This window comes from Galleria mellonella, unplaced genomic scaffold (assembly GCF_026898425.1).
Source record: "Galleria mellonella isolate WM207_F2 unplaced genomic scaffold, CSIRO_AGI_GalMel_v1 utg176, whole genome shotgun sequence".
NCBI lineage: Eukaryota > Metazoa > Arthropoda > Insecta > Lepidoptera > Pyralidae > Galleria > Galleria mellonella.
This window is the reverse complement of record NW_026442019.1, coordinates 466,689-481,577: the sequence shown is the minus strand read 5'-3', so window position 1 is coordinate 481,577 and position 14,889 is coordinate 466,689. Positions and strand designations below refer to the sequence as shown.

Genomic DNA, 14,889 nt, shown 5'->3' with positions numbered 1-14,889 from the left:
GTATTCATTTATGCTGTTTATGACATTGTAATTACATGTATTGAATTTATTACATATAAATAAACGAGTATAAAAAATTTAATTATAAAATTTAATGGATTCACTCTATCATTACAGCGTATGCAAATTAATTATAAATAATTATTTACAAATCTATTCATAAATAAATATTATGCTTAATTATTAATATATTGAGTAGAAATTTTAAGGCTATTCATACACATAACATTCAACAACACATAACTTCGGGTTTAAAGATCTTTTTAATACTTTTATTGTTTTGAGTCTTAAGAATGTCAGAGTGTTAGGCTAGTATCGATAATCAATGAAAATTTTAAATGATGATCTTAAGCTCTGTAAAGTTAAATTATATACACATATGTGAAGTACATTTTTAGGGTTGGAAAAAAAAATTGTAACAATAAACTTATCTTGTTGTAATTATCAATCCGGTAAACTCCTTGATAATTAGGGGGCCGGATGTGACGGTTCGCCTATAGTACAATAGGTTTAATACCATATAAGTACATAGAAAAGAAACAAGGGTTCCTATGGGTGACCACTGCGAAAGCTGAGCTATTTAATATAAACAAACTTTAAAGTCAAGGTTCACAATAGCGTACAGAGAAGACGTTACCATATATGAAATATTGACACAGAAGGGAAACTCCTTTGATGTGTTTCCAAAGTGTAGTGGATGTCACAAGAAAATTAAATAAATTAAACAAAAATATATTATATTTTATATATAACCAAATTATAGTTTACCTTTTTATCATCAGGTGTAAAAAAGATACATACAACACAGTTTAATAAGGTTTATGAGAGCCTTTAAAGTTTTATAAATTCGATAATCAATTTAATATAAAATATCAAAATACGTTAACATATAATTAAATTGAATTTAAAGAAAAGTTCAGTTCGAATAATAGGCTAAATCTGATTTTGAAATATCTACCCTTCGGTGACATAATCTATGACGTTATTAGAGAAAGAATAGAAAGAAAAAAAAAAGAGAGACGGCGGATCGGCGGGCGCGCGGGAGTCGCTTTTGAGGAATTGCGCAATAAAAAAGAAAAAGAAAAAAAAAGGGACGGCAAATGGCGCGGGAGTCGTGTTTTAGGGATTGCGCAATAAAATAAAAAAATAACTAGGATATAGATCTAGGAGGGACTGGGTCGATGAAGGGGTTTGAGATCTTAGTGTATCACTATGGATTAAGTGTCTGAAATTAATCAATAGAAGACTGGAGAATCCGGTGAGCTTGTTCCATTTATTACTACGTAGTTAGATTTTTGACTGTGATCACAGGCAAAGTCTATACTTAATATTTTTCCCAACAACTATTAAAATATGTATTTAGTCGAGTCCATATACCTTTAGGTAATGCGTATATCGTTAAATGCAATCACATTTGAACAAAATTTACATCAATATAATTTACGTACTTACGTTATTCTACTCATATACAAAATCCAATTATATGGTCGTTTGATAGAACTTCATCAATTTGATTCAATGTTCTAATTGTCCAGTTTTGGAAAATACTTATTGAATCAACTATTGAACTATTACAATACTAACTAGTTTCATATCTAGTTATTATAAAGTATTTATTTATTGAGGATAATAGACTAAAGTGACTATGGTCTGGTCTCATTGCTAGGGAAACAGCCATTGATGAGAGAGAGGGGTTATTGAGTGGCGACCCTGTAAATGCAAGTGCGGTGTGGGCTACCTCCATTGTTTGGAGTGACTGTTTTATGTGTATTGTGGGGCCGTTCCTTGTGTCAGTCGGTGGAAATTGCCTGTGTTCAGTCGTGGGTTGGTGATGGTTAAGACGATGATGATGATGAAATATTTGTATTTATTACACTATTACAGTGTTGGTTTGGAATATCTGTTCATACTTAACGCTTCATGGTGAAGTGTTTTTATACCATTACTCGGTCGACCAGATTAATGATTCTTAGTCTATATTTGATTACCCATGACTACATGTGGGGATTTGTTTTACACCAGATGTACAAAGAGACAGCTTAACTGTTGCAAGTGATATTATGTGAATGTAATACTTTTAATACATTATTAATTGTGTTACTAGATAAATTCATGTGACTGTGGGGTGTTTATGGTAAACAAGCCTATATTGTATAAGTAGATATTTTGTCTTGATTTGTTATAAACTTTAATATTGATTTTATTGTAGTAAGCAAGCTGATAATAACAATTCTGTATGTATTACTGGTTTCTAATAATATTTAATTATGCTGATATTATAGGTGTGGATTTATTTCCTAATGGTAATAAAAGTACTAAAAGATTCTCTGACTATAGTTACTCTTAATTAGGTATGAGGTTCAGTATAAAATTGGTACTGTATGACACTTGTGAAGCTATGTATTTTACTCATATTTAGAAAGGAAGTTGTCCTGGCGATAAGGTTTGTATGTGTGTTGTTTGTTCATGTTATATTGACTAGACAAGTTCAGACAGGGTTAATGTTGGTGAATATTTACTGGATTTATATTTAATATACATGTTTTGAATATTTTATGGGAATAGTATGGAGATATACAAGTGGTAAAATATAATATTAGTATTTTATAAATTTAATTATTGAGTTATATGTTTATGTCGGACTGTATCCAAGGAGATATTATCCTATTAATATCAAGTTAGGACAATTACTTTAAATATTAATAAAGTAAACACTAACACTGATTATTCACTTCTTTAATAAATTTACATTAGAGGTTAGGAATCAAATAGATAGCATATTGGGAAATCTTCACCACACATGTATTTGAGGAGTGTTCTTGATAATTAGTACTGTATGTATATATTATTGCAAGTACAATTGCAATAAGAATGTTAAACTTCTAATCTTCTGTTCATTCTTGAATTTGAAAGTAAGCTTGGCTTCTGATATGAATATAAAACTGCAGCATTACTGGATACTATTAATTATTTCTGGTGTAAACCATGATTATTTATGTCACTGATAATTGAGTTGTATATTACGGTTGATATATGATGATTTTATATTTAATTATATTAAACAAATACAAATAAACAAACTTGCTAGTATTTGTTACGTTGACAGTTGTGATAGATAATCAAAATTCAATTCAATACATCAATACGTCATTCAATACGTCATTAATGTGACAGATGTCAAACAAAAGGAGATTATACACGTTATGATTCTATATCTAAGTCTATAGAAAATTTATATAATTTTCTGTTATTTTATAATAACTGTAGGGGAAATATTGGAATTATTTATATGAGAAATTTCACTTAAATGATATGATAATTATTTAAAGACCTAATTTCTTAGGGATTTAATCTTGATGATTTAAACACTAAAACACTTGTTTATCTGAGAAATCCTCTTAGTAAATAGGTTTACTAAGACACTAAAAGGAAGTAGATATAGTATAACTATAGTACAGCTACAATAATTGTATGGGACTTACTGTCCTTTCTATACAAATATATATTTAATCTATATCTTTCACATTATAATTATGCAATATATTGCCTCTACTACTACAACATACACAAATAGGACTTATTGTCCTTCCTATATACCTATATATAATAATTGACCTGGCACTTTAATGTGTAATTTATCAGTACTTACGTCAACAACCAATTAGGACTTTTAGTCCTCTCTATAAAGCTACATAATTATTTAATCTGATTATTTCACAATGTGATTAATCAAACCTCTACAAATATTACAAAAGATCTCTATTACTCTCAACACAATAATAGCTTGTTGGACTTAGTGTCCTCAAACTTATAGAAAATCCAACTGGTTATTTCACGAGACGTTGTTAACTTGTGATTAATCAGTGTCTTTTAAAGGACTTATAGTTCCTTTAGATATATCTCTCTGAATAAATAATTGGTTAATTCACAATGTGGTTAATCAACAATAATATTATATATAATTAACTGGACTTATAGTTCATTCAATAGCACTCATTACTTTTAGTAGCTCTCGACCTATGGGTTGGACTACTCGTTCTTAGGCTCTGGCCTAATCAACAGATGTAACTTGAACCTTGAGTATTCTTGGTATTAAGTAAATAATATTAAATTGACAATGCTATGTTATGATATAGCAATTATCAACATTATATGGCTTGGCCAATTCCAGGGTGTGGAAGGTATCCCCTATCACACAAATCTTCATCTCTATCGGACTGTCTTCACAGGTGATCTCTAATGTCACATTATAGGGCCGAAGGGTTATGTCCCAACAAAGTAAGTTCTGGTGTCTGGGTGATCTCGCTTCTTGGTCTGATCTCTTGTGGAGCCGAAGGGAAACCCCCATTGAGTAAGCTCGTAACAGGGTGACGCTGGGAAACAGTTTCGTACTGTTAGTGGGTGATCTCTATGTCGCCATATAGGACTGAAAGGGTCATCGCCCATGAGTAAGCTCTCGTGTCGGAGTGATCCTGGGATTTCAGTTCCGATCCGTTTGCCTCTGGCAAACACTAATTTATACTGGAAGCATCGTGGGGCTGGTGGAGCCACTGTAATGTTGAAGTAAATGTACTTATGTTTGGTTTGGAACTGAGAATACTCATTCCCTTATTACCATCAGAGTGCATTAATAAATAGTAATACCCTTCCCTACCTTTTAGGAGGAAGAGTTATAGATAGTTGGAAAGTCTTCCACTGGTCCGGGCGTGTGAGGGGCCCGACCGCTCCCCCATTTTTTTTATTATTACAGTTATTCTGTAATTTACTATTAAATTAATATATTATATTCTAACTTCATAGTTACATGAATTATGAGTATAATTCATTAATTATTCTTAATCCTTAAATATTTATTAATCATCTTCATTATTTAACTCCTATCATATACCAATTAAAGAACCTTTTGGTTATTACACACACAACGGGTCCTACATTACTAGACGATCACACATTTATTTATCTGGCCAGATGATCAAGTGTTCTACTAAAGATCTGTTCAATATTATGTGTTTATTGTAAGGTTTTTTAAGATTCATAGGTGTTTAGGGTGTATAAGGTAATATAGGTATGGACTATATTGAGGGTGTTAGGCCTTTATTTAGGGTAGATTTTCATTATATTTTCATAGATTTCATTAGGTAAAGCCTTCGTAGGCTTTTCTTAGGCTTTGTAGGTTTTCCATGTGTAGCTTAGTTTAGAGGGTAGTTATAATAATAAAGGGGTACACACAGTAGGGGGGGACCATCACATCGCGTACAACGCGGTTTCAGAGATGTTTCCTCCCACTAATACTCAGGTTATGGAATGAGCTCCCTGCCGAGGTTCTCAAAAGGGTTTCTTCAAAAGGGGGTAATACCTTTATAAAAAACGCGTTTATAATACCTTTGGTATTACAGGTGTTCATAGGCTACGGTAACCGCTTACCATCAGGAGGGCCGTATGTTTGTTTGCCACCTCAGTGGGTATAAAAAAAAAACAGAGTCTAGATGCAGGCAGCTCAGGGCTGTTCCTTATGGCAGTCTATGGGGGAGGCCTATATTCAAAATTGGACAGAAATTGGCTGAAATGATGATGATGATGATATTTGCTAATACATTTTTCTTCTTAAGTAATTAATTTTGTGTCCAATAAAAAACTGTCTTTATTTGAGGCAAAACCAGTTAAAAGCTCAACTACTGAACGAATTTTGATAAAATTTCTATTGGACCTATCTATAAGTATATTCTTAGAAATAAAAAATAAAAGAAATTTCCAAAATTATAAAAAAAATATAATAAAATGGAAAATCCTATTCTTTTTGAAATTGTTTAAAAAGCGAATTTAATCGTAAGGACATTCACATACTAGATCTTAGATTATATATCTATATTAGATGGAGCGTCTCCATACAAATGCTTCGCCAAAATGGAATCACCTAACTGTGAGGAATGCGACTTGATCGATGGTATTCAACACGTCCTGATCGAGTACGCCAGAAACAACAAGGGAAAGAGAAAAGTGATTAATAAGTTACGGAGTGGTAATAATGATATAGGAATGTTTCATGCTATTCTAACAAACTTCTCGTGCCACACACCCTATCAGGTAGACTTCCACGTGGTTCCTCCTGGAAACCATCTAGGTTAATTGTAGTGAAATTCGTCACGATGGGCTAACTGACCAGCTTTCAACGTCACGTATCATCTATCACTGGTGCCCCGCCAGCGTATACCGATAGCGTGGGCAGGGTTACTATTCCATTATCACCCATTAAAAAGTATTTGGTATAAAACTATTCAGGCTGAACCTTTTTTTTTATACAACTTAGAATGGCAAACAAGCTGACGGCCCACCTGATGGAAAGTGGTAACCGTCGCCTATAGACATGGGCAGTACTATGTACATAACAGAGTATACTGTTTCGCCCATGATATCCCAGGTGTTATGCCTCTGTACCCAGTAAATTCACGCCATATCTCACCCTTCAAACCGAAACACAGTCATGCAAACACAACTGCTTCTCGGTTGAAACACGAATGGGACAGAGGTACCCAAGCAATCGACTTTTGTACAAAGTCTCCCTCTCCCTCCACATATTCCTTGGTTTTGTGGAATTAAAATCAATAGGCAGAATATTAAATTAGTTGTTCGTCTTCGATCTAGTCATTATCCATCAAAAAAATTTGGACATATGATAGGAAAGTCCTTGTCACCCCATTGTCAAACTTGTGATACCATCGATGATGTGCATCATATTCTATTAGAGTGTCGTATTAACACGAAGGAAAGAGAAGAATTCATGCGCCACTTTAACTTGAATAAATTTAATGTTGGTCGTATTCAATCTGTGTTAGCTGAACTTAAACCAGAATTTTTTTAACATCTCTGTCAATTATTGATGCCCATTAATTCTTCTCTTTCCGCGTCTAGGGAAAGTAGATAAAGTTTTGTTTGAGAAATCAGTTCAGGGTACGATAGGACTGATATACCTGAAGAACTTTCATTTTCCATTGGGTGGGCTGTCAACTCCTTTGCCATTTTAAGAAACAAACAAACAATACGATTTTGTTTCGACCAAAAAAAAAGCATTCTTATTCCAAAAACAACACTCTAAATACTGTCGCTTATGCAAATACGCCACAATGAGAAATGAGTCTGGGGTGAACAAAATGGCTGACCTAAAACGCTTCGGGAATGACTAAAAGAGACATTTAGACGGAACGTCCCCAACATTTGAACTTGAAGGGTTGCTCATATTTTGTTATTATTATGTGATGTTTAGCTTTTCCAGTTGTTTGATGCTGTCTTTAGCTGACTTCAAAGAAAAAGGAGTTTGGTTGTGTTTTTTAAAAGTTTATTTCCTCATAACTCCATCATTTTTAAACCGATTTGAATAGTTTTTCTTTTTATTTGAAAAGATATACTTCCAGATTACTGTAGTTAATTTTTTTTCAAATTTGATTCATTAGTTTAGTTTATAAATAAAAATAACTCGATTTGACACAATTGAAGTTGATTTTTTTTTCCAGGACACAGTCTTTAATTATAAACATGTATTTCTAATTTTGTAACAATTTTAATTATATAATAATTAAATTAATCCTAATTAATATTATTAGATTGGATCTATAGAAGTTTTATCAAAATCGGTTTAGTTTTTAAATCAAAATAACTGATTCTGGAAATAGGTTTTTTTTTTGGCGAAATTAAATCTACGGTAATTGAAAATGAACAGTATTTTAAACTAGAATATCTACTAAATAAAGGCTCAAAACTCACTTAACTTTCTAACGATATTTAAAATGGTAAACAAAGCTCGTTTTAAGGCCTAATTGATGGAAAATGGTAGCCATTGACGCCATGGTTGCTTTAATACCTTTCTCTTATAAAACATAAAATATACAGCGGGAAAGTCTAAAACTTAATAAATAGATTAATAAAAACAGTTTACAAAAATAATATTTATAAATAAATATATGGGATATGGCATGAATTTACTGGGTGCAGAGGAATAACACCTGAGTCCTCAGTATCTACCTCAGAAGGTTATCATGGGCAAAATAATATACTCTGTTATATCCATGGTACTGCTCATGTCTATAGGCGTCGGTTACCACTTTCCATCAGGTGGGCCGTCAGCTTATTTGCCATTCCAAGTTGCATAAAATAAATTGTAATTTTAATAAAACCTTAAATGTTTTATTAAACTACATATCTTTTTTTTTTCACATTAAATCGTACAGCAATATAAATGTCTAAATGCAAAACGCAAATTCTCCCGCAAAACCAATGCGGCACGCCGACCTTAAAATCTCGATTTACCTAAATCACGTATCGATCCACTGAGATGAAATTGTAGAGAAATATTACAGTCATTTAAAAATACGAATTAACTTCCATCAGCAGTACTTCTGAACTGATACGACATCGCATTATTATTGGGAGATGGGCTTTGTCAGGCAGATAAATCTGTAACACTGCGACCTCTGGAGTCTTTTATGCTCGCTCTTTCTTTAAACAACATCGTACCCTTCAATAAAAGAGTCCTTTTAAAAGGCTGGCAACATATTTGCAACTCCTTCGGAGTTGCTGATGCTCATGAATGGCAGCAGTCACTTCCTATCAGGTGAGATCATAAAAAAATAATTGAAACGACTTAAAAATGCTAACTCAATAGCCGAATGCACTGTATAAATGTGCTGTGCTCTCCATTTTTTGTCTATTTTTCGACCCATGGTTCTTTATTAAAAATGTTCAGTATATAGTTGATAAAACATTGTCTTTTAAGAATGCTAACTAAATTTCGATTTTACTTTGTATATGTAAAATAATATAAATATAGACTATTCAAGTCGACAGTGAAAAATATGGGTAAGCCTATGCACTCAGAAAATAGCTTTTCAACCAACTACAAAAAAAGGAGAAATTTCTTAATTCAATTGTATTTTTTTATCTTTGTTACCACATATAAAAAGAAGTTGTATCAAAATCAACACGTAATTTGATACACTTTCCATAGAACTAACACAACAAAAGGTATTCTAGCAGGTACCAAAGTGAAGTCATCGTCTATTAAAAAAATATAATAATTTAACTACTCTATTCATTACGTCTCGGTGTCAGATTGCTGAACTCACGCGTATGCCATGTTTGAATTGTAATCAATCGAATTTAGATTGATCAATAATGTCACTTAGCCTTTGTATTCTGTATTGAGTATTTGAACTAATTTGTATCTATTGTTACGTGCGTCCTTGTATCAAACAATGGGTTATTATATTTATTATATTATGTATATTATAATAATATGATCATATATGTATTAAAACTAAAAAAAAGTATCACAAAGAGAGCGCATTTCAGAAAACATTACAGTCATTTCTCAATATCCGTATACAATTTTAATTAAATGTGACAATATTTTTTATTTAAAATATAACTTTTGTATGACAATCGATCTGAACGAAAGGTTCTTGAGTGGAGACCCTGTATGGGCAAACGCAGTGTAGGACGACTCCCCACTAGATGGAATGACGACCTCAAATACATTGCAGGGAGTCAGTGGGTGCAAGTAGCTCAAGATCGTTCCTTATGGCAGTCTAGGGGAGAGGTCTTAACACACACATTTTATGTATTTTGCTTTTTGTTCTTTTTGTTGCTTTAGTTTATTTTCATTCTTTTATATCTTTTACTGTGTATATTTGTATATACACAGATATACATACACACATGTGTATGTTTGTATTGTAATTTGTGTGCTGTAAGTAATGTAAATAAATTATCTATCTATCAAAGTACCAGAAAAGTACCAGAAGGAGACTTTATACAAAAGTCGATTGCTTGGGCATCTCTGTCTCATTCGTGTTTCTACCGTGAAGCAGTTGTGTTTGCATGGTTGTGTTTTGGTTTGAAGGGTGGGATAAGGCAGTAAATTTATATAGTTCAGAGGAATAATACCCGAGTCCTCAGGAATAGCAATGAATGGGGGGTATCGTGGACAGAATAGTATGTTATGTCCATGGTACTGATCATGTCTATAGTCGACGGTTACCACTTTTCATCAGGTGGGCCGTTAGCTTATTTGCCATTTTAAGTTGCATAAAAAAGCTACTATCTATTCCAAGCCGTTCTTGTTCAATCAGACTCCGTAGATTTGGTGCAATTTCAAAATCTAGTTTTGCAATCTCGTACTTAGCAAGCATGTAGAGTTACATACGGTGAATTTGTGCAACCTACTATATACTGGGATGGGATTTATATCCCGGCAATTCCCGGGAATCGCAGACCGTCCCGGACAACCGGGTACGTGACTGGAAACTGAATGTCCTTACGTATGTACGTAATCAGGTCGCAGCGCAGAAATTTCGGTTTTAATAATGACCGGATTAATTTTCAGAAATTATGACGATAGTTCTTGCATGTGCAGCACTAAATTTGTGACAAAACCAGTTATGTTGGTTTAAAAACTAAACTACTGGGTCGATTTTGGTGAAATTTTTATGGAATCAATTTGTAAATACATATATCCTTTCAGATAAAAGAGGATTTTTCCAAATCGGCTTACGACTGCCGGAATTATGAGGTAACAAACTTAAAAAAATTATACAATCGAATTTAGAACTTAGTCTTTTTGAAGTCGGAAATCATCCTCATATTATAGCCTTTAACTGTCGACTGATGTACATACATAACCCCCTCCTCTCCTTTGGGCCATTTATTCCTGATATTTGCCATCGGAGAGTGTTGTCAGTACGCTTGGCACACTGGCAATATGACGGTAAACCTTATGAATTGTAATAATAATAATAAAAATTGCTTCAGAATTGGCAAACAAAAGAAATTACAAAATATTTTAGACTTTAATTTTCCTGGATGCCGTGCGGTCAGGTTCTTAATAAAGCATCGCATTCAAAGTCTGCAACAAGCTCTAAGAGGCTTCGCTATCCATTGCAACATAGAGTTAAGTGCTCTTTAACTTCTTGTTAAAGCCACGGTATGGAGGTTTACTTATACAGTTTCTTACACTGAAAATATATTTTTTATTTAAAACTCTTATTTATTTCAACTTTAATGCACAGTAAAATTCTATGTACATTTGGCGGACTTAACACTGGACGGTGTTCTCTACCAGTCAACCATTGGGCGCTCAGAGAAATATGTAGACGGTGCATTTTTAAATAGAGGAAAAATAAGGCAATACTTTATAATTTCATATAATATAAACATACATATAATATATTAAATAAATAAATATATACTTAGAATAAATATTCAATAAATACATGAAATATTACCATGTAAAACTGTGGCGTATATATATATTGTATATATAACAAACCTTTATAAATACCTTTTGAATTTCTGTAGAAAAATAAATTATAAATAACAGCGCATGCGAAGTTGCGCGCGCAGTATAAAATTTAGAAATTGTCATTCTTTTTAAAAATATATAGACGTTTGAACATTGAATAAAATATTTTACTTACTCATTTCCCATAACTGGTGACCCCGTAAAAACGCATATTACAATGGCATCGTCTAACAACAACGACGAAATATTTAAAGTGGGAATACGAGTTCCGCCATTTTGGCCGGAGGAACCCGAAATATGGTTTGCTCAGGTTGAAGGCCAATTCGCCGTCTCAAATATAACAGCAGATGCAACGAAGTTTAACTACGTTATTGGACAACTTGACCACCAATTTTCAAAGGAAGTGAAGGACATTATTATTTCACCACCTCCGATGGAAAAGTATGAAAAATTGAAAACTGAAATTATCAAACGTCTAAGTGCCTCACGCGAGAAGCAGGTAAAACAACTACTTATGCATGAGGAATTGGGAGACCGTCGCCCGTCACAATTTTTACGGCATTTACAAAGCCTCGCCGGACCGAACGTGCCAGAGGACTTTCTCAAGACCATATGGACAAGTAGACTACCACGCAACGTACAGACAGTGATAGCTGCTCAACCTACAGCGTCACTAGAGGTACTTTCTGATTTGGCAGACCGTATCCAGGATATTGCCCCTGCTACTCCGCAAGTGTCAGCTGCATCAACATGTGGATCATCACTTGACGCTATGGCCAACGAGATAGCCGAACTCCGGAGGCAGATGAAAGTGCTTATGGATCGTCAGTCTCGTCCCCGTTCCTGTCAGAGAAGTCGTAGCCGCTCTGAAACGCGATCGGAATCCAACTATAGAAAATTTCCGAAATGTTGGTATCATGCAAAGTTTGGAGCTAAAGCAAAGCGATGCGTAAAGCCTTGTGATTATCAGGCGGGAAATGCACAGGGCGGTCGGTAATGGCGACGAACGGCCGTCACAACACGTCTGGTCGCCTGTTCGTCGTAGATCGTCGGTCGAAGATGCAATTTCTAATCGATACAGGAAGCGATGTTTGTGTCTTCCCACGACGAGCACTGCATGAGCGTCGTCCTAAATCAGATTTCCAACTTTCTGCTGCTAACGGTACTACGATCAGCACATTTGGATGTACTCACCTGGATTTGGATCTTGGTTTGCGTCGTGATTTCCCATGGCGTTTCATTGTTGGTGACGTCACTAAGGCGATTATAGGAGCTGATTTTCTAAAGTTCTATGGTCTTCTAGTAGACTTACGTAACCAACGATTGTTAGACAACACGACGACACTGTCCGTCGTTTGCTCTCCTGCGCACTCGTCGACTGCAATTTCTTCTATCAAGATACCAATCGGCGAGTCTCGCTACGACCAAATCCTGAAGGAATTTCCTGAAATTACAAATCCATCCAGAAAACAAGCTGATATCAAACACAATACCGTTCACTTCATCAGGACTACGCCCGGACCTCCAATTTACTGTACTCCACGCCGTCTAGCGCCAGATAAATTAAAAATCGCAAAGGCAGAATTCGAGTCTATGATTAAATTAGGTATTGCTCGACCATCGGAAAGCTCCTGGGCCTCGCCATTACATCTGGTACCGAAGAAGGATAACGGATGGCGGCCTTGTGGAGATTACCGGATGCTAAATGCTCGCACCATTCCTGACAGATATCCAGTTAGACATGTTCATGACTTCACACACAGTATAGCAGGTTGCACAGTATTCTCAACAATAGATCTTGTCAAAGCCTATCATCAAATCCCAGTAAATCCAAGCGATATCCACAAGACTGCCATCACAACACCGTTCGGGCTATATGAATTTCCTGCCATGACGTTTGGTTTACGAAATGCTGGGCAGACTTTCCAGCGTTTTGTTGATGAAATGACGCGTGGATTGGATTTTGTTTACCCTTACATTGATGACTTTTTAGTCTTTTCCAAAAATGAGGATCTTCATGAGCAGCACCTGCGTATACTATTCAATAGATTGAAAGATTACGGAATTGTCATCAATATTTCAAAATGTAACTTTGGTCGGTCTGAAGTAAAATTTCTTGGATATAATATATCAGCCAATGGTATCAAACCTCTTGATGAGAAAGTTGAAGCGATCAAATCGTTTCCTCCTCTTAAGACAGTTCGAGAACTCCGCAGATTTTTAGGGATGCTGAATTTCTACAGACGATTCATTCCCAGCGCTGCTGAAGTTCAAGCACCTCTACATGCTCTCATGACTGGCTCAGTTAAAGGTTCTTACCCTATCAACCTGTGTGATGATACCCTTCAAGCCTTTGAAGATTGCAAAGAGAGTCTATGCCGCGCTACACTTCTTGCTCATCCGGATTGCCAATGCAGACTTGGTCTTGTGACAGATGCCTCAGAAACTGCAATCGGAGCCGTCTTGCAACAATATAAAGATGAAGATTGGCAACCGTTAGCCTTCTTTTCACGTAAGCTAACCTCAGCGCAGCAAAAATATTCTCCTTATGATCGAGAGCTGCTTGCTGTGTATGAAGCATTAAAATATTTTAGACATATGGTTGAAGCTAGGGATTTCACGATCTTTACAGACCATAAACCATTGTGTTACGCCTTTCACCAACGCAGGGATAAATGTTCACCGAGACAGTTTCGTCATCTGGATTTTATATCCCAGTTTACAACTGACTTGAGACACATCTCGGGAAAGGACAACCTAGTCGCAGACACATTGAGTAGAGTGGAAGAGGTGGAACTGTCTATCAATTTCTCTCAACTTGCCGAGTCACAAGCAGCTGATCCAGAATTAAAGAATCTGTTAGAACATGGAACTTCATTACGTTTGGAGAAGGTGAAGATACCTGGAACGCATGCAGAATTATATTGCGATGTGAGCACTCCAATTCCTAGACCCTACGTAACAAAGTCCATACGCAAACAAGTCTTTGATAGCCTGCATTCATTGAGTCATCCTGGTGCTAATGCAACAATCAAGTTAGTAGCAGAACGCTACGTATGGCCAGGGATTAAAAAAGACTGCAGAGAGTGGACGCGTACATGTCTAGCTTGTCAACGTTCTAAGATAACTAGGCATGTATCCTCACCTTTAGGTACCTATCAGCTGCCACGAGCTCGATTCATGCATGTCCATATAGATCTCATCGGACCACTTCCAATCTGTAATGGAAATCGCTATTGCCTCACTGCTATAGATCGATTCACTCGATGGCCTGAGGTGATACCAATACCCGATGCTACAGCTGAAACAGTTGCTAAAGCTTTTCTTGCTGGGTGGATATCAAGATTTGGTTCTCCAGTGGACATAGTTACAGACCGCGGCAGACAGTTTGAATCTTCTTTGTTTCAACATCTTTCAAAAATATCAGGATTTCAGCATAAGAGAACTACTGCATATCATCCTGCAAGTAATGGTGTCATAGAAAGATTCCACAGACAGCTGAAGACCGCTATTACCTGTCATGCGACAGAGAACTGGATGGAAGTCTTACCTTTAGTTCTTCTCGGGATTCGAAGCGCCTATAAAGAGGACATACAAGC

General features: G+C 35.3%; 1 protein-coding gene across 1 annotated transcript; it reads left to right on the top strand.

The window, feature by feature from the left end:
* The first annotated feature begins 11,507 nt into the window (after nt 1-11,507).
* On the top strand, nt 11,508-12,287 carry LOC128200348 (uncharacterized). Its single transcript, XM_052893512.1, has one exon. It carries the CDS (start codon nt 11,508-11,510, stop codon nt 12,285-12,287), a length of 780 nt encoding a protein of 259 aa, XP_052749472.1.
* Nucleotides 12,288-14,889: the final 2,602 nt, after the last annotated feature.